This window comes from Neofelis nebulosa, chromosome 11 (assembly GCF_028018385.1).
Source record: "Neofelis nebulosa isolate mNeoNeb1 chromosome 11, mNeoNeb1.pri, whole genome shotgun sequence".
Classification (NCBI taxonomy): Eukaryota; Metazoa; Chordata; class Mammalia; order Carnivora; family Felidae; genus Neofelis; species Neofelis nebulosa.
The window spans coordinates 87,719,241-87,739,949 of record NC_080792.1 but is presented as its reverse complement, the minus strand read 5'-3'; the positions used below and the strand labels follow the sequence as shown (position 1 = coordinate 87,739,949).

Below are 20,709 nucleotides of genomic sequence, written 5' to 3'. Positions count from 1 at the left end.
TAGCCTCCTTGGGATTCTCTCTCCCTCTTCCTCGGCCTCTCCCCTGTTCAGGGGTGCTCTCTAAATTAATAAATAAATAAATAAATAAATAAATAAATAAATAAATAAACATGTTTAAAAAATTGGGAATTGATCTTATGGCTCTTCCCTGTGTGTGCAACAAGGAACTAGGGACAGATTTTTCATGTGTGCCTTATGGAACCCAGCCCACTTAATTTGCAATAACAATACACCTGTATAAATACACAGATATGCAGTCAAAATGATTGCAAAATTAAATAAGATACACTTCTGAAAAATTAAACACGAATGATTTTAAAAATCTTTTAGGGACGCCTGGGTGGCTCAATTGGTTGAGTATGTGACTTCGGCTCAGGTCATGATCTTACAGTTTGTGAGTTCAAGCCCCACCTCGGGCTCTGTGCTGGTAGCTTGGATCCTGGAGCTTGCTTTGGATTCTGTGTCTCCCTCTCTCTCTCTGCCCCTCCCCTGCTCATGCTCTGTCTCTCTCTCCAAAATAAGTAAACATTAAAAATTTTTCTGGGGCGCCTGGGTGGCGCAGTCGGTTAAGCGTTGGACTTCAGCCAGGTCACGATCTCGCGGTCCGTGAGTTTGAGCCCCGCGTCAGGCTCTGGGCTGATGGCTCAGAGCCTGGAGCCTGTTTCGGATTCTGTGTCTCCCTCTCTCTCTGCCCCTCCCCCGTTCATGCTCTGTCTCTCTCTGTCCCAAAAATAAATAAAAAACGTTGAAAAAAAATTTAAAAAAAAAAAAATTTTTTTTGATTAGGGGCGCCTGGGTGGCGCAGTCGGTTAAGCGTCTGACTTCAGCCAGGTCACGATCTCGCGGTCCGTGAGTTCGAGCCCCGCGTCGGGCTCTGGGTTGATGGCTCGGAGCCTGGAGCCTGTTTCCGATTCTGTGTCTCCCTCTCTCTCTGCCCCTCCCCCGTTCATGCTCTGTCTCTCTCTGTCCCAAAAATTAAAAAAAAAAAAATTTTTTTTTGATTAAAAAAAAAAAGAATAGATAGCCACTGTTCTTTATTTCTAGTCCTCCTAGACATCTCCTTTGGTATCCATCAGTTTTTGCCAGGACTGGTCAGAAGCATCAGTAAACATAATGCGCCTGATAAAAGGGATGATGTTAAAAGTGTTAAAATTCCCAAATCCAGTTTTCATTTCCTTATACTAATGTGAATACCAGTTTAGGGAGAATTCTAAATTTTCTTCTGCTGATTGAAGACTTATCAATAATGCTGTTGTCTATGAGATATTGATTGGGTTGAACAACAGCTTTCCTGAATGCCTGTCCCAAGGGCCAAACCTTTCTAGAGGCTGATAGTGGATAGCCAGTCTATAAACACGTCCCATAGATCAGTCTACTTTTCATATACTCTCTGAACAGATGAATCTCATCATTTCTCTAGGATATTGGCTTTCTTCTCTGAAACCTTTCTCTCTCCTTAAAGATGTTCATTCTTTAATTCATTAGTTGACAAAATAAAAATACTGAAGAAGTGTTTCCTTCCTGTCTCTCCTTACACATGCAGTGAATAAAATACCTGTTCAAAGAATTTCAGATGAACAGGATATTAGAAACTTTCTCTGGCAACTTAATTGCTTTTGTGGTTCAAGGCCATTAAGAGCCTGAAAATAAAGATTGAAAGAGTCATGCAGGTTTTCAGATTGAATGAGTAATGCTCAGAAGTTCCAGAAGCTTATGGGAAAGATGACCTCCAGTGCTTTGGCTGGGAAGCATGAAACCACTTTGAATTTTCCAACAAACCTGGCTTGACAAAGACTAGCTAATCATTCCTTCAAACTTTAGATCAAGTACACACTATATCCTGAACTCTAGTAGAAATCAGTGTCTTCTATGCTATGGATATGTTTCCAATTTGTTCTGATCAATCTCTGAGACTCCAAAATTAAGTTCTACTCTGATTTCTAATATTAGAACTTAAAATTTTTTTTAATGTTTATTTATATTTGAGAGAGAGAGAGAGAGAGAGAAAGAGAGAGACAAAATACAAGTGGGGTGGGGCAGAGAGAGAGGGAGACACAGAATCCCAAGCAGGCTCCAGGCTCTGAGCTGTCACCACAGAGCCCGAGGCTGAGCTCAAACTCATGAACTGTGAGATCATTACCTAAACTGAAGTCCGACGCTTAACAGACTGAGCCACCCAGGCACCCTCTAATGTTAGGACTTTAAAAAAAAAAAAAAAAAAGTTTATTTATTTATTTTTGAGAGAGAAAAATAGCGAGCAGGGGAGGCGCAGATACAGAGGGAGATAGAATCCCAGGCAGACTTGGGGTGTCAGCACAGAGCCCGACACAGGGCTTGAACTCACAAACTGTGAGATCATGACCCCAGCCGAAAGCAAGAGTCGGACTCTTAACTGACTGAGACATCCAGGCCACCCTAAGATTAGGACGTTTTATTCACAGTTGGTCACAATGTGAAGTGAGATGTATTTGGAGGAAAGGATTAAAAAGGAATGAAGATACTAAGATTACTAAACTTAGGTCATGCTATGGACTAAATTGTGTGCCCCCCAAATTTACATGTTGATGCTTTAACACCCAATGGGAAAGTATTTGGAAGTAATCCAGATTAGATGAGGTCATGAGGGTGGAGCCTCACGAAAGGATAAGATCCTTATAAGAGGAGACACCAGAGAGCTCGAGAGCTCTCCCTAGTTCTGCCGTATGGAGGACATACTGAGAAGATGGCCATCTGCAAGCCACGAAGAGAGCTCTCACCAGACACTGAATCAGCTGGCACTTTGGTCTTGGGCTTCCCGACCTCTAGAACTCTGAGGAAAAAAATCTTGTTTAAGCCACCTGTCTATGGCATTTTGTTATGGCAGCCTGAGCAAACTAAGACAGCTCGTACATCTTTTTATACAATTGGTTGGTAAGATTAAAAACATAAAAAATCAGATCCATTCTTCTTGGACCCAATTTTCCCTTTTGCCTAAATAAACTGAGGTCCAAGGATGGACTCCAAGGGGATGAGAAGGGACTGCTTCTAGTTGATAGCACTTTGGCCCCAATTCTTTACTGCCCCCTGTACCCACACTTGTCACCATGTGACTTTGCAGCTTCTCTTGCTAAAGAGGTAGAGCCTATTTCCCTGACCTGGGCTAGTCTTACGCTTTAGCTAATAGAATGTGGCAGAGATACTGCTGTGTGTCCCCATGGAGCTGAGGACTCTAGGAGGGACTTGTCTCTACTTTCTTACACACAGGAGAACATTCTCTGGCGTAGCCTGCCAGAAGAGAAGAGACACATAGAGCCACACTCCAGGGGTCCCAGTCATGGCCATTCCAGATACCCAGTCAGCCAGCCCCCAGATCTACGATGGAGCTCCACCAGGGTTAGCAGAGCTCAGCATTATTGCTGCAGTAGGGAACTACCTTGCCGCTGTTTGGGACTAGATGTTCATTAAATGTCAGAGATCCAGAAACCTCTGCAAACTAAAATGTATGCAATTTTTACAAACCAAGGCATTAACATCCTGCAAAGAAGGAAAAGCAATGAACAAATATAGTTTCCGTTTCTGTTACTGAAAGCAGCCGTTTCTGGAAACTGCCATCTAGTCAAGTATTGAGAGAGAGTCAGGGTATCCTCAAAGAAATGAAAATGATGTGCAAAATGTACTCATATGCTTGTGAAAATTATGTAATGCATATTATCTCCCGCTTATTAGCACTAAGAGATACGCGAAGTGGTTCAAGCACACAAATGATGAGAGTTGACAGAAGTGTAAACTCCAACCCCAGTTAATTCATTTGTTCATTGATCCTTCCAGTTGTGGATGGTGAGGTTTGCTTTAGATGAAATAAGAGGTCCAGAGACAACAAGGAGAGTTTCTTTCCCCAGGGAGCGAAGTCAATTCAGGTCATGAGCTTTGAGAAGCTGGAATGTTACCTTGGTCTGGAAATACTTAGTGATGCTTGTCAGGCTAGAGATCAAGTTTCCCCAGCAGCTCAGTTAATTACCCAGAACTTTCTGTATTAATTGAGCTCTGAGACTCTACGTGACTCTCTCAAAGTCGGGGCTCATTTTATTTAATAGGAGTTATTTTCTCTTCTCTCAGCTGGATTTTCCTGGATTATCAAAAGAGATTGTTTATGCATGTATGCAGGAGACCTGGTTCACACATTACATTTTCCTTGCTCAGGGCAATCCGAGCAATTATATGTGTCCTCTAACAAGATGCTTAGAATTGCACAAAAACCACGATTAGGGGTTGTCATTTTCAGAAGTTTTGGAACCCATCAGCAGGTAAAGCATGTGCTCGGTGACACCACTGGCTTTCCCATCTGTTCTGGGACGTGCAGATGATGTGCCAGCACTTAGCTGCTGGAAAGCTACTGTCTAATGAGCAATGGGGAAAACTGGTTCTCTTTGGCGTACTTCTACTTGCGAGAGTATGGTGTGCAGAGATACAGAAAATCATGAGTACAGTCATCCATTACTCAGAAAAACTTAAAACACCTCGATAATTACTCAGTTCTTTCATAATCATGACATTGCTAATTATGACTCCTGATTAAATAGCAGGCTGGGTTCCTGATGTTCTTTAAAATGTAGAGGCCACCCTTGTTCATTGCTGCTGGGAATGTGAAATGGTGCACCTACAGAAAAGAGTCTGGCAGTTCCTAAAAAAGTTAAACATGGAGTTACTGTATGACCCAGAAATTCCGCTCATAGGAATACACCCAAAAGAGTGGAAGATATATGTTCCCACAAAAATGTGTGCATGAATGTGTGCATGGCTTCACAAGAGCCAAATGATAGTGTAGTCTATCCTTACAGCGGAATATTATTCAGCCTCGAAAAGGAATGAAGTTCTGACATAAGCTACATGGATGAACCTCAGAAATATTAGGCTACATGAAAGAAGCCAACACAGGGGCACCTGGGTGGCTCAGTCCGTTAAGTGCCCGACTCTGGGTTTCAGCTCAGGTCATGACCTCATGGTTTTGTGAGTTTGAGCCTCGAAATGGGCTCTGTGCTGACAGCGCAGAGCCTGCTTAGGATTCTCTGTCTGCCTCTCCCCAACTTGGGCTCTTTCTGTCTCTCTCAAAATAAATACACTTTAAAAAAAAAAAAAAGGAAGTCAACACAAAAGGCCACCGATTGTATGGTTCCATTTATATGAAGTGTCCAGAATACACAAATCTATAGAGACAGAAAGAAGGTTAGTGGCTTCCAGGACTTGAGGAGAAGGGGAACAAGGAGTGACTGGTAATGGGTCTGGGTTTCATTTTGGGTCATTGAAATGTTCTGGAATTAGAGGGGCACCTGGGTGGCTCAGTTGGTTAAGCCTCTGACTCTTGGTTTTGGCTCAGGTCATAGTCTCACTGTTTGTGTGTTTGAGTCCCGAATTGGGCTCTGCACTGACAATGTGGAGTCTGCTTGGGATTCTCTCTCTTCCCATCCTTCTGCCCTTCCCCAACGTGTGCTCTCTCTGTCTCTCTAAATAAACAAATAAACTTTTAGAAATATTCTGGAATTAGATAGTGGTGATGCTTGCAGGTTCCTTTCCCATCCAAACTTTTCATTGCTCTTATTTTTAAATGTTTACTTATTTATTGTTGAGAGGTGGGTAGGGGGGCTCGATGTGGGGCTCGGACTCACAAACCATGAGATCATGACCTGAGCTGAAATCAGTAATTGGACGCTTAACTGCTGGAGCCACCCAGGCGCCCTGCAAACCTTTCCTTGTTAATGTGATTGGCTCAAGTTCCAAGTGGCTGCTTGAATCACAGAGCTAGTTGGTTTTAAGGCCAAGACTGGATCCTGGGGAGTCTGATTCCCAGGCCAACTCTCTTTTTGTTTCATCAGTCATGCCAGATTTGCATCACGTTTTCTCTGACTGGCAGGAGAGTATTTGGTGACTGGGGAAGTAAAGGGGACAGTAACTGAATAGCACATAAGATGAGATGAAGGCTCACATAGGAACAAATCAAGGACCCTGAAGGTTTTTCTGGGAACTAAACAGGTCTGACAGGATAAATTGCTTTGCTTTTAGTATTTTCAAATATATATTAATAAAGATGATTTTGGTTGCAAGAGCCAGAAACCTTCCTCAATCGAGCTGAAGTGAAAAGCAAACAAAACAAAAGCCCCAAAGCAAACTAACAAACATTTGCTAAGTTTTGTGGCTGCTAGCAAAGCTGATGCAGTTCAAGAATGAGTTGCAAGAACTATGGTCTCTTGGGGCGCCTGGGTGGCTCAGTCGGTTAAGCGTCCCACTTCAGCTCAGGTCACGATCTCACGGTCCCTGAGTTTGAGCCCCGCGTCAGGCTCTGGGCTGATGCCTCGGAGCCTGGAGCCTGCTTCGATTCTGTGTCTCCCTCTCTCTGCCCCTCCCCAGTTCATGCTCTGTCTCTCTCTGTCCCAAAAATAAATAAACGTTAAAAAAAATTTTTTTTTTAAAAAAGAACTATGGTCTCAAGGTAGAAACAGAAGTCAGTGTACCACAGCTGTCTATTTCTTTCTCCCCTCCCTCCACCTCAACTCTGCTTGATTCTGTTTCTCTGTGCAAATTGGCCTTGTTCTCTCTTCCTACAGGTTACCTTTATTCTGGCAGCAGAGAATGTGGCATCAACAGCCCCACTTAGCATCCCCAGGAGAAAAAGGGATTCTTCTTTTTCCATGGTCCATATAGCAATCCTGGAGAAGGATCTGATGGGCTCTACTAGGGCCATATGCCCATCCCTATATTCAGACGGGCATGTTCAGTAACTTTGTTCAAATCAAAGACAACACATTTTGGGGATGATAGTAGAGAATGCTCAACACACACACAAAAATAAGCCAAAGTCCACTACAAGTTATAAATCCTTGATTCTTTTGTTGACTTGGAGGGCTGCTTTGAAATGTGAAAGGTGTAGGAGGTCAGCACTCAATTTTCATTTTTCATATTTTTAAACTCTTTTTCAAAAAAAAATTTTTTTTTTGAGAGACGGAGAGAAAGAGAGTATGGGCACAGCAGAGAAAGAAGGAGGCAGAGGAACCAAAGCAGGCTCTGTGCTGTCAGCCCAAAGCCCAACATGGGGCTCAAAATCTTAAGCCATGATATCATGACCTGAGCTAAAGTCAGATGCTCAAAGAACTGAGCCCCCCAGGTGCTCCCAGCATTCAGTTTTCATAGTTAAAAGTAAGGGAGGCCAGGGGCGCCTGGTGGCTCAGTTGGCTAGGTTTCTGACTCTTGATTTCTGCTCAGGTTATGATCTCACGGTTCGTGAGTTAGAGCCCTGCAGAGGGCTCTGCGCAGATAGCTTGGGATTCTCTCTCTCCCTCTCTCTCTCTCTCTGCCCCTCCCCCACTCATGCATGTGTGCCCACCCTCTCGCTCTCAAAATAAACTTAAAAAAAAAAAAGTAAGGGAGGCCAACTACACATCTCTAACAGGATGTCCTTCTTAGTCTCCCAGAGACAGGGTGATTCATCAGGGATTTTTGACTTGTGACCTATGCCACTTTTTTTTTCTATGAGGTCAAATAACTAGTTTCTATATTCGCTGCTGTATCCCTAGGCCTTACCACAATGTCTGGCACAGAATAGGTACTCAGAAATATTTTTAGAGTGAATTTTAAGGATTTGAATCACAGCTGACTCAAAGGAATCTTGCCAATAATGAGCACATACCAGATGTCAGGTGCCCATGTCACTGCAAAGACTGAAAAAACAAAACCGGGGGCCGGCCCTTGAGGCACTCACACAGTCCATCAGAGGTAGTTACTTATGCAAATCATTGGTAAAAAGAAAAAAAAAAAAACCCAATGTGTAATAAGGCTTGAACAAATTGCTATGAAAATGGGAACATAGGGTGCAGTACAACCGTAACAGTTAAAATGGTTTCAGAATTTTGGTAACATTTAACCACGTTCTTAAAATCAAATATATACAGATGGAAACAGGAATTTCCAACCCAAATGTCCAGGTGAAGCTGCATCAATGGGTAAAGTAGGGTAAATGGGTGACTCGAGCTGCCTTTTAAGAGGCAATAATGAATGGCCAGGACTATTGTGATCTGGGGACAGCATTCCCTGAATAAAGGTGGCTCTTGCTTCTTATATCCAGTTAATTATTACCCCACAGGAATAAACCATGTTGCCAAATATTCTAATTTTTCAAGTAAAACTGGAAATAGACTTTTTCAGAGGTATCAAATTTCTTAAAATTTTTTTAATGTTTAATGTTTATTTAGTTTTGAGAGAGAGAGAGAGAGAGAGAGAGAGAGAGAGCAGGGGAGTGGCAAAGAGAGGGAGACAGGATTTGAAGTGGGCTCCAAGCTGACAGCAGAGAGCCTGATGTGGGGCTTGAACTCACAAAGTGGGAGATTATGACCTTGGCCAAAGTCAGATGCTTCACCAACTGAGCCACCCAGGCCCCCTGAAATTTCTTAATTTTTAAGTGTTGGCAAACATTATGCAAGACAAAACACGTCTGATGGGCCACATTTGGTTCAGAGGCCACCAGTTTGCAACTTTTAGTCTAGAAGTTCACCACTTTTATGTCCAGCATCTAGAACAGCCTTGAATATAGTAGGAGCTCAGCATATATTTATTGAATAAATAAATGAATGACTCAAAAGTCTTATCAATTTAGAGTAAAATTGTTACTTAGGATTTTTAAACACTTACTTTCCTCTTTACATTCAGTAATGTGTTTCTATTTAGGATTTTAAGGTTGAATAAAAGTTCCACAAATGTCCTTCACCAACTTTTATTCTATGCTATACCCACCATGCAAAAAGATTCTGAGGGAGCTGTGAAATGTTAAGTATGCTTTTTCATTAAAAAAAAAAAAAAAAAAGGGAAGGGGGATGGTTTTACAAAAATAAACTGAGGCAAGGAAAGAAGTTATTTACGAATTAAATTTCCTGCAAAAATTCAGTTTCTCCCTTTAAAAATAAGACACGGTTACATAGGTATTGTATGTGATGAAATGCACAGTCATATGTTCAAAATATACGTAATTGTATGTGTAACATGTGAAGAGTTCTCAAGATATGGCATCAAGGTCTTGTATTCCAAGCTATCAATAACTCCTTTTCTGGCACAGTTATTTAGTCTGTATATATCCTGCCTCCTTTTCTGTTTTTGTGAACTAAAACCACATATTCATTCATTACTTATCCAACAAAATAGTGATTGAGACAACAAAAACAAGGCCCTAGGGGATGCCTGGTGGCTCAGTGAGTTAAGTCCTGCGACTTTTGATTTTGGCCCAGGTCATGATCTCACGGTTCTGAGATCAAGCCCTGAATCCAGCTCCACCCTGAGCATCTCTCTCTCTCTCTCTCTCTCAAAATAAATAAATAAAACTTAAAAACAACAACAACAACAAAAAAAACCACCCACAACTCTCCAAAAACAAACACAAGGCACTACTAGGCACAGTGCATGTGTATAGCCAAAGTTGAATAGACATGGTTTTCTTTCAAGGGTCATAGACACTACTACACAGGCAAATCATTATTAATAATAAGTCAGGCTATAGAGAAGTGTCTTGGGAGAGATATCGATGAATGGAAGGGGAATTGTAATAAATCAGATTTAAAATATTGTCTAGGGATTGATTTTGGAGGGATACAAATGCCAGACTACGGATCTTGTAGTTTATTAGGTAGGAAACAGAGGCTCACTAAATGAAAGTGATTGTTACCTTCCATTTCATGTAAGGATGCAAGGTCACTTGCAACCTGACTTGGCTGTCTCCAAATGGCATTTGTGAAGTACTGAGAAAAAAATGCTTCATCATGTCTTAAAAGAGTTTAATGAAACTCTCAAATTTTGAATTTAGAAATTAACATAATGGATCAAATACAAATTTTAAAGGTACAAATTTAATTTTGTTGCTTCGTTTCAAAATTCAATTTTAACTGTTTTCGAATTAAACAAAAGGGCAGTCGCCGCACCACAACCTGTTCAGCTCCGGTTCTCAAGCGTCAGCTCCCTTCCACGGTTCCATTCCAAGTCACCCCGGAACCTGCTCCTTTTATTCGAGTTTCTGTAGGGACTCAGTCTTTAAGTACACCGCCTTTGCCCCACCCTGCGCAGCACCCCTGGACATTCTGATTGGCTGTAGCCCTTCCATGTGCTTTGGTCTGGCTTCTCTGATTGGCCAACGGCGAAGATGCCCGTATCCTGGGCTACAGCGCGGGCGAACTGAGGCCTAGGGCTGGCTGTGGTGTGTTTCAAGCGGGAACCCGGCGGTCGGCCCGGCTCCTGGGCTTAGTCCCGGGGCGCCATGGCCAGCGTCCACGAGAGCCTGTACTTCAACCCCATGATGACCAATGGGGTAGTGCACGCCAACGTGTTCGGCATCAAGGACTGGGTGACTCCGTATAAGATCGCAGTGCTGGTGCTGTTGAACGAGATGGGCCGCACGGGCGAGGGCGCCGTCAGCCTCATGGAGCGGCGGAGGCTCAACCAGCTGCTCCTGCCGCTGTTGCAGGTGAGCGGCCCCCACCGACCGGCTCCCGCTCATTCAGCAAACCTTTTCTGAGCACCTGTTCTGTGCGGGACACCTCACTGGGCCTGGGGGCGCGAGTGTTCATCAGATACTCTTTCAGCCCTGGAGGACCGAAAAAATAAAAATAAATAAAGGAGTTAATACCACCTGCTGAGTGCTTACCATGGGCTAGGCGCTGTTACATGCATTTTTTTCTTGCAGGTTCATATTTGGTTCCAGAATTTATTAGCTGAGTGACTGGGTAGGAGTTATTTTCTGACATCCTGCGTCTTCTATAGAAAGGGGCTACACGTAGTCCTGAGAGTTGGAGACAGATGAATCATACAGACACCTAGAGGACCGCAATAAGTAGTAATAATGACCTATAACTAACATTGAACACTTCCTGTTTGCTAAGCACCTCGCATGTTTTATTTCATTTCGCCGACTCAGGTTATAGTTTCACCACGTACTGGCTGTGTGACTGTGGCAAGTTCTATAATCTACTTGGGTCTTTGGATTCTCTGTAAAAGGAGGACAATGATAGAAACTGTTTGGGGATGGCTGAATTAAATTAGAAGATCCATGGAAAGCACATAGTTTGTGGCACATAGTAAATGCTCAATGTTAACTATTTTCATTTTCATGTATTCTCATAAAGCACGTACCTTCTTTTATATAGGTTGTGGGGTTTTTTGTTTTCATTTATGTGTGTGATTTTATGACTAATGTCTCTCCCTTAGTAGACTAACTTCAATGAGGGCAGTGTTTTATCCTACTTTTGTTCACTCTTAGATCCCCACAGCTGAGTAGAGCGCCTAAGTAAACGTGTGGAATAAGTGAAATGGAATAAACCCTGTTGTGGCAGATGTGTGAACTCAGGTGGAGTCGGAGGTCTTAGAAGAAGTGGTACTGAAGGATGAGCACTTGGCTATTGAGCAGTGGTGGCAGAAACAAAGATCTGGAGTCCTGGGCCCCCGCATTATCAATATACTTGACTTTTTACAGTCTGTCACCCGTATATTGGGGGAGAGAAGGGGTACTGAGGACCCAGAGGTTAAGTGGCTTGCCCACCTGGTTGAATAAAAGGAATAGGGTCTCTATTACTTGTAGCTCCCAGTCCTAGCCTCATTACTATTATTACAAATACATTTTCCCCACTATTGAAATAAAAGTTATAATACGGAAAGATTTGGTAATAGAGAAAAGAAACAAAACAGTACTTGTGTTTTAACTCACACATCTTTCTGCCTTTGCTCATACCGTGTTTTTTGTCCTAGATTTTCCTTTGGGTTCTTTGTCTGGCTGAATACTATGTGGTGTAGTAACATTCCAACCAGACTCCCAATTCCTTTGCAAAATTTGGCTTTAAACAGTGAATTTTTAAAAATTCATTTTTTAAAGTTTACTTATTTACTTTGAGAGGGAGAGAGAGTGGGGAAGGGGCAGAAAGGGAGGGAGAGGGAGAATCCCAAGCACGCTCTGTGCATGGTCAGTGCAGAGCCCAGTGTGGGTCTCAAACTGAAGAAACTGTGAGATCATGACCTGAGCTGAGATCAAGAGTCTGTTGCTCAACGGACTGAGCCACCCAGGTACCCCCAAATTTGTTAATTTTTATTTATTTATTTATTTATTTTTAAATTTTTTTTTTCAACGTTTTTTTTTTTTTTTTTTTTTTTTTGGGACAGAGAGAGACAGAGCATGAACGGGGGAGGGGCAGAGAGAGGGAGACACAGAATCGGAAACAGGCTCCAGGCTCCGAGCCATCAGCCCAGAGCCTGATGCGGGGCTCGAACTCACAGACCACGACATCGTGACCTGGCTGAAGTTGGACGCTTAACCGACTGCGCCACCCAGGCGCCCCAAAATTTGTTAATTTTTAACTACTTAACTAACACACAAAGATTCATTGTAAAAACTTCAGCTGATCCTAAAATTGATGGAGTGAAAGGTTATGGTTCTGCATGGCCTCCAATCCTTTTCCCTTTCAGAGATTATCACTGTTAATGTTCGTTCGGCCACAGGCCAGAATGGATCTTTCTAGACCTTTTGCTAAATGCCTGTATATAGATAGATGGAGGCATATGGTTTTAAGTATATATATATATGTGCATCCTTTTAATTCTGCTTAAATTTTTAAAAAGGTTTTTTTTTTCTTTTTTTACATAAATGTGACTTCTATTCTACAGCTTGCTCCTTTCACTTAACCAGTCTTGGAGACCTTCCCATATCAGCACATTTGAATAGAGCTACCTCATTCTTTTTTTTTTTTTTCTTTTTTAAACAGCTGCAGTGTATTCCACAATAAGAAAAGAAACATAACTCCTAACTTTAATTAATATTTAAATACATTTATAATTTATTATAAATTATAGATTAACTCTTCATTAATGGACTTATAGGTACTTTTCAGTTTTTCTTCATTTCAAACAATGCATGCCGAATGTACCTTCCCTACAAGTGGAATTGCTGGGTTAGCCACATCTGAAATTAGCATATATAGTGTCAACTTACTCTCCAAAAAAGATTCACTGTTTAGTGGTTTTTTGTTTTTTTTTTTAGTTTATTTATTTATTTTGAGAGAGGGAGAGAGCAGGCAAGCAAGAGAGTGAGTGAGGGGGGAAGGGCAAAGAGAGAGAGAGAGAGAGAGAGAATCCCAGGCAGGCCCCAAGCCGTCAGCACAGAGTTCAGAGATGCAGGGCTTGATCTCACAACTGTGAGATCACTATTGGAGCTGAAACCAAGAGCTGGACGCCAAACTAAATGAACCACCCAGGCGCCCCCAGTGTTTAGTTTTTAAACCTCAGTTATATTGTAGTTGTCGTCGTCTTCTTTTTTAAAGATTTTATATTTAAGTAATCTCTATACCCAAGGTGGGGCTCAAACTCACAACCCTGACATCAAGAGTCATGTTCTACCAACTGAGCCAGCCAGACACCCCTAGACTGTAGTCTTGACAGCTGAGGTTGCATACGCCTTGTCTCTACTGGTATGTTTTATGGTCTTGGGCGCATAGTATGTCTGCCTACCTTACAAGGTTTGGGGAAGGATCAAGTAAGATTATGTTTGTGAAAAATAGGACACCTACGTTTGTATAATGTCTTCCAGTTTATGAAGCACTTAGCCTTTTTTTACTCTTTCTGGCACAAGCAAGGGAGATGGTTATTATTATCTCCGTTTTACTGATGAAGGAAACTAGGGCTCAGAGAGGCTACAGCTTTGCCATGATTACAAAATTAAGAAGGAAAGAACAGCAGGTCCTCAGACTACAGGGTCTCTGTTTTGTTCCCATTTTAAACTATTCCGCAGATGAAACAAGAATGCTATGCAAATGTAAAGTATTACTTTAGTGCTTTAGTTTAGTTTAGTTTTTTTTTTTTTTTTTTCTTCCTGATTTGAGATTTCATGTTTGGAATAATTGTTAAAGCAGAGAGAAATTCATGTTTACAACTGTTTATCATTCTCCAGCTCCTTAAAATTTATCCATAACCTCCCTATCTCCTTTACCCAGGGCCCAGATATTACACTGTCTAAACTATACAAGTTAATTGAAGAATCTTGTCCCCAGCTGGCAAATTCAGTACAGATCAGGTAAGCTTCCTTTTCTTCTGTATATATGAGAATATGTTTATGTAGATGAAAATTAGAGAAGTGCACATGGTAATGAATTCTCTAAAAACATATCTTTGTAGGGGCGCCTGGGTGGCGCAGTCGGTTAAGCGTCCGACTTCAGCCAGGTCACGATCTCGCGGTCCGGTCCGTGAGTTCGAGCCCCGCGTCAGGCTCTGGGCTGATGGCTCTGAGCCTGGAGCCTGTTTCCGATTCTGTGTCTCCCTCTCTCTCTGCCCCTCCCCCGTTCATGCTCTGTCTCTCTCTGTCCCAAAAATAAAAATAAAAAACGTTGATGGGGCGCCTGGGTGGCGCAGTCGGTTAAGCGTCCGACTTCAGCCAGGTCACGATCTCGCGGTCCGTGAGTTCGAGCCCCGCGTCAGGCTCTGGGCTGATGGCTCGGAGCCTGGAGCCTGTTTCCAATTCTGTGTCTCCCTCTCTCTCTGCCCCTCCCCCGTTCATGCTCTGTCTCTCTCTGTCCCAAAAATAAATAAAAAACGTTGAAAAAAAATTAAAAAAAAAAAAAAAAATAATAAAAAACGTTGAAAAAAAAAATAAATAAAAAAATAAAAACATATCTTTGTAAGTCTCAGTAAACAAAAACTCAGTTTTCCTAAGAACTTTACTTTTTTCTTAATGTTTTTTATTTTATTTTAATTTTTTTTAAAGTTTATTTATTTTTGAGAGAGAGAGAGAGACACAGTGCAAGTGGAGGAGGGGCAGAGAAAGAGGGAGACAGAATCCGAAGCAGGCTCCAGGCTCTGAGCTTTCAGCACAGAGCCTGACACGGGGCTTGAACCCATGAACACTTAACCGACTGAGCCATCCAGGCGCCACGTTTTTTATTTGTTTTTGAGAGAGAGTACAAGCCGGGAAGGGGCAGAGAGAGAAGAGGACAGAGGATCTGAAGCAGGCTCTGCACTGACAGCAACAAGCCTGATGGGCAGCTCGAACTCACGAACCGTGAGATCATGACCTGAGCTATGAAACCAAGAGTTGGACCCTTAATTGACTGAGCCACCCAGGTGCCCCTACTTTTTTTTTTTTTTTTTGAAAAATGGTAGTTAACATTAAACCTATTTCAAAATTTATTTTTCTGTATGGATCTACCTTGTTCTTTTATTTGCTGCAGGGAATTCCATTTTGCTAGCTGATGTGTTACTCTGACAGGTTTTATGATGAAAACGGTGATACTTTTCAGAATAATGGGAGTGACATTTTGAATTATCAAGTTTGTTTTATGTGCCACCATTTTCTATGAATCTCTGAATTGCTTTTAAAATAGATTTATTGGAGATAATTGTGGAATGTGAAACATGGAAGATGTTTAAAGGGCCTTCCTAAAATGTGCACCTCAATTTTCTCTTTCAGAATCAAACTGATGGCTGAAGGCGAATTGAAGGATATGGAACAATTTTTTGATGACCTGTCAGATTCTTTTTCTGGAACTGAACCAGAGGTTCACAAAACGAGTGTAGTAGGTATGAAGCTCTTCTAAGGAGAGCAGAGAATATTTTCATTGAAGTGAGCAGCTTTCTAAATCACATCTGTCATCACTCTGCTATCTCTGAACAAACACAGTGGGACGTGTTTTAGTTTGTACTTACTGCCTTGCCATTTTGTTCTATGTTTAAATACTTGTCTTGTAGAAAAGTGTCTTCTGTTTTGTCTGTAGTAGTCCAACTATTAGCCCAGTCCTGCGGGCTTTTAGGGGTTCATGGCTCCTTCCCACGGTCCTCTGGATTCCTGGTCTGCATTGTGCAACTCCCTAAGTCAGGGTCACCAACTAAACTTTTATGAAAAGAATATGTTATTGAGGGCATATGTGAACTTTCTTGATGCTTTCCTGTTAGCTTTATATCCATGCTGCATCCATTTGGCTTTTTCACACAGTAGTTTTTATGTTATTCAACATCAGCTATTGTTGATCGCCTGTGTGCCAGGCTCTGGACTTACAAGATAGATAGGGACCTTCCTCTTAAGGAGATCACGTACTGGTAGGGTGGGGCCAGATTGTGAAAAGTAAATAGGTAAATAAGATAATTCAAATAGTTCCAATAGCCATGAAAAAAGATATTGGATGGCTAAAGATGATGGAGTGCAGGGGTGGGGAGTGGATTGGGGACTGCGCGACGCATTAGAAGAGGAAACCAGTTTTGTAAGAGATGGGGAAGAACATTCTAGGTGGAGGGAATAGAAACTGCAAACGTCTCTTTTTGATGCTTTTGAAGCAAGATTGCAACATATAGTATGAACTCTGTGTAACCTGGATTTCAATTAATGCCTTCGCCTGCGTATGTCTTATTTTATAGGTTTATTTCTGCGCCATATGATCTTGGCATACAGTAAGCTTTCTTTCAGTCAAGTATTTAAACTGTACACCGCCCTTCAACAGTACTTCCAAAACGGTGAGAAAAAGTCAGTGGGGGATGCTGACATGGAACTGACCAGCAGAGAGGAGGGTGAAAGAAAAATGGAAAAGGAAGAACTTGATGTATCTATAAGGTAATTTGGGTTTTTCGGATAGGCATCCCTTTCCTGTGAAATAGCATAATTACAGGCTTAGTAAATCCTCATTCATTCAGAGTTCACATGCTGGCCACTATCTTTTTGCCTCTCCAGATCCAAGAAGTGGACCCATATGGGCTGCATCAGTGAGTGGGCTCCTTGTCCTCTGACATCTGATTGGGAGGCACTGGTGGGAAATCCAGAGTGAGGAGAGTGGGGACAGGGTGTTGATCCACTTGCTCCCTTACTTCAGGGTCATGGTGGACTGGCTGTAGGGTCATACTTCTATCAGGTGGTCCTCCCTGCATTATTCTGGGGTTGGGGAAGTCGGAAGGTTTCCCTGGCCTGGGGTGTAAGGTGCCCCACTGTTACCAGTCCTGGGGACTGTCTTGTCCCTTATGGCTTCTCTGTGTCCTGCCCCTGGTTTTTTAAGTGGTCCTTTTTAAAACTCTTCTCAAATCACCGTGTTTGAATGTGCCATTTGTTTCCTGCTGGGACCCTGACTGATAGTGTTCCATGTCAGCATCCAGCAGGAGCTAATGACTGAGTCAGTGAAAATGGATTGAGTGCCTATGGAAGTTTAAGCATTGGGGATGACGTGCCACTGCTCACCTAGTTGTTTAACCTCAAAACCTTGGCGTGTCCTTGGTTCCTCCCTCTTTGTCACCCTGACAGCTAGTGCTTCAGCAGGCCAGTCAATTGTTCCTCCACGATAGTTTTTGTTTTTGTAATTTATTTATTTATTTTGAGAGAGAGAGAGAGACAGACAGACAGATAGACAGACTCGGGGCTCAAACTCCCGAACCGTGAGATCACAACCTGAGCTGAAATCAGGAGTCTGACGCATAACTAACGGAGCCACTCAGACACCCCCATGATAGTTTGGACTTAGGTCATTTGTCTCCATCATCACTGCTGCCCCTGCAGCCCAAACACTGCATTTTCTTAGTGGATGACTTCTGTAGCCTCTTCACTGGCCTCCTTGCCTCCACTCTTGTCTCCCTGCAATCTGTTTTTCTTATTTATTTGTTTGTTTGTTTATTTAAGTAATCACTCCACCCAACATGGGGCTCGAACTCATAACCCTGAGATTAAGAGCCTCATACTCTATCAACTGAGCCAGCCAGGCACCCCTCCCTGTCATCTATTTTTCATGCATCATCCGGGGGAATCTTTGTGAATGTAAATCACGCCATGGCACCCCTCCCTGTCATCTATTTTTCATGCATCATCCGGGGGAATCTTTGTGAATGTAAATCACGCCATGGCACCCCTCCCTGTCATCTATTTTTCATGCATCATCCGGGGGAATCTTTGTGAATGTAAATCACGCCATGGCACCCTTCTGCTCCAAACCCTCAGCCATTGTCCTTGAAATTTAGATGAGAATCCAAGCTTATCACAGCCTCAGTGCCTGTGTGATCAGGCCCCATCATCCTCCCTACCTCTTGCTGCTTATTCTCCCCTTCACTCTCAGGAGTCCACCTGCTCAGGCATGCTTTTGGCTTTGTGAACACTCCACCCTGACTTCTTCTGATTTCAGCTCCAGTGTCATCACACAGGCCTTTGCTGACCACATACCTGAAGTAACCTCCATCCCAAATATTCCTGGCAGCTTTAGTTCCTTCATAGCTCTTCTCACTGAGTAACTTGTTACGTTTATGTGCTTACTCGTTTGTATCTGTTTCTTCTGCCTTAGCATCCCTTCAGATCTAAGACCCTTCTCTGTCTTGCTTCATCGCATTTTTGCCAGTGCTCTGTGTAGTGCGTGTCTCATAGAATGTGCCTGTGTGTGCTGGGTGAATGAATGCAGAAAATCAACATAGGCAGTCTGTCACTCACACTGGTGAGTGGTCTCATAACATACTTTTTATTGCCTTCCCTCACTTTGCTGTCTTGCTTCCCCTTCACGTGAACTGTTACCTGGGATCACCTCCCAAATAAACTACTGCTACTTGGAGGGAAAAACACATGTGTGTGTATACATATGTGTATATTCCATATTCCCTGATCTCAAGGAGCCCACAGTGTGGTAAAGAAGACTGACACCCAACAGATCATTATACGGCAGTGTGCTCAGCTCTGATTTAAGTAAGCCTCACCTGCCCTAAGAAGGCTGGCTAACTGCCTTTGGGGTGTGGTTCCTGTGAGTGGCCTTTGTATGGTTGTGTGATTTGTTTAGCACATGCTTGGGCTCTGGGCTCCAGGGATTATATAGTACCTTTAAATACTTCCAAACCTCCCTTACTTATCTTTGTTTACAAATGCCTTTCCTCTAGTGGAGAGGCAGGAAAGTGTGGGGTTAAGAGTCTGGTTGTGGCCTCGGACTGCTGGGTTTGAATTCTGACTCCTCCACTTATTCCCTGTGAGACTCTGAGCCAGTTACTTACCCTCTCTGTGCTTCAGTGTCTTCATCTGTAAAGTGGGGGATCTGATTCCTTCCTCAGAGGGTTGTTGTGACAATCAAATGTCAAGTCCGCATAAGTGTTCTGAACTGTGCCTGGCGTGTAGTACATGTTCAACAAATACTGGCTATTCTTATTCTTTTGTTTCTTTTTTAGCTGAGACCCCCTAAGGAGTGCATTGGGGCTGTCCTGTAATCTTTGTTCTGGCTACTTAATATGCTTCAAGTAGCAGAATGTCACGTCTTGTAAAATGTTAAAATTCAGACTTGTTTTGCATTGGCTTTCTCCTAAATTAATCCCATTTAATTAGGTCTAGCTACATTTTTTGTTTTTATCCTGTTCTAAGAATTCATTTGTGTGTGACCCAGTGTATTTGCTATGAAGATGTATCATTTCATGTCAAATCACTATGTTGTACACCGGAAACTAATGTAACATTGTGTGAAAAAGAAAAGGAAAAAAGTGTATAGTGATTTACAATGTATACAAAATTTTGGGGGGCGCCTGGGTGGCTCAGTTAGTTGAGTGCCCCGACTCTTGATTTTGGCTCAGGTCATGATCCCAGGGTCCTAGGATTGAGCCCCACATTGGGCTCCATGCTGAGCGTGGAGCCCGTTTGAGATTCCTCTCTCTCCTCTGCCCCGCTCCCCAACTGGTGCTTTCTTTCTCTTAAAAAAAAAAAACAAAACTTAAAAAAGTAGGGGTGAACAATTTGAAACCATAAGAACTGAGAATCAAATTGTGTACTTATTACAATTTTATATCTTCAAAGATGAAACTGGAATGTTATTTCACTTAAAATGTACAACATGCGGAATGCTCTGTAATGGTAAAAAAATGTACACCAATGTAAATTTTTATAATTTTCCAGTAAATGACATTTCTGGATCAAAGAAAAAGGTATAGTTTCAGAAAATAGCATACATATAGTAAACTGAATTTTGTCACTGAAATTAAGAGGTATATTATTTAAACATTCTCATTAAGTATTATAATGAGGGTTTAAAAAAATTTTTTTTAATGTAAGTCATCTCTACACCCAGTATGGGCCTTTAACTCACGACCCTGAGATCAAGAGTCACATGCTTTTCTGACTGAGCCAGCCAGGTGTCCCTAGAATATATTTACATTAAAAAAAAATATATATATATATTGCAGTCGTTTCTTGGTTCTTTTAAAGAGGGAAATCTTATTTTCTGGTGATCTTTTCTAATGTTTTATTGCATTTATGAAAAGTTTCTCAATTTAGTCCTTTTATTCTTTTCTTTCTTTCTTTTTTTTTTTTTTAAGTTATTGGACTGTTTTCAGGTCTCTTTTCTTCAGGAAAGTTATTTTTTTTTGCCCCAGAAATTTGTATTAAAATTAGAAAGGGGAAAGAAATATTGTATAGTTTGTAAATCTCCCGTCCTCCAATGAAATTACTCCTGTTTGGAAAGAGGAGCCCGACTGTTAATTTAGAAGGGAGGGAATAAATATTCAGTCAACACGTGTTTGTCATTAAAAACAAATCCAATCACAGATGCACCTGGGTGGCTCAGTCAGTTAAGCGTCTGACTTCGGCTCAGGGCATGATCAGGTTTGTGAGTTCGAGCCCTATATCGGGCTCTGTGCTGACTGCTCAGAGCCTAGAGCCTGCTTCAGATTCTGTGTGTCTCTCTCTCTGCCCCTCCCCTGCTCACGCTTTGTCTCTCCCTCTTTCAAAAATAAATAAACATTAAA

General features: G+C 42.1%; 1 protein-coding gene across 1 annotated transcript in view; it reads left to right on the top strand.

Annotated features, from left to right (window-relative positions):
• Nucleotides 1–10,164: 10,164 nt before the first annotated feature.
• Nucleotides 10,165–20,709, top strand: part of ANAPC5 (anaphase promoting complex subunit 5) — a 45,445-nt gene continuing 34,900 nt past the window's right edge. Inside the window, exons 1-4 of the mRNA XM_058691280.1 lie at nt 10,165–10,471; nt 13,980–14,059; nt 15,449–15,558; nt 16,390–16,582. Of these exons, the coding sequence (XP_058547263.1) occupies nt 10,265–10,471; nt 13,980–14,059; nt 15,449–15,558; nt 16,390–16,582 (590 nt within the window). The 5' untranslated portion in view covers nt 10,165–10,264. The remainder of the gene's footprint in view (nt 10,472–13,979; nt 14,060–15,448; nt 15,559–16,389; nt 16,583–20,709) is intronic.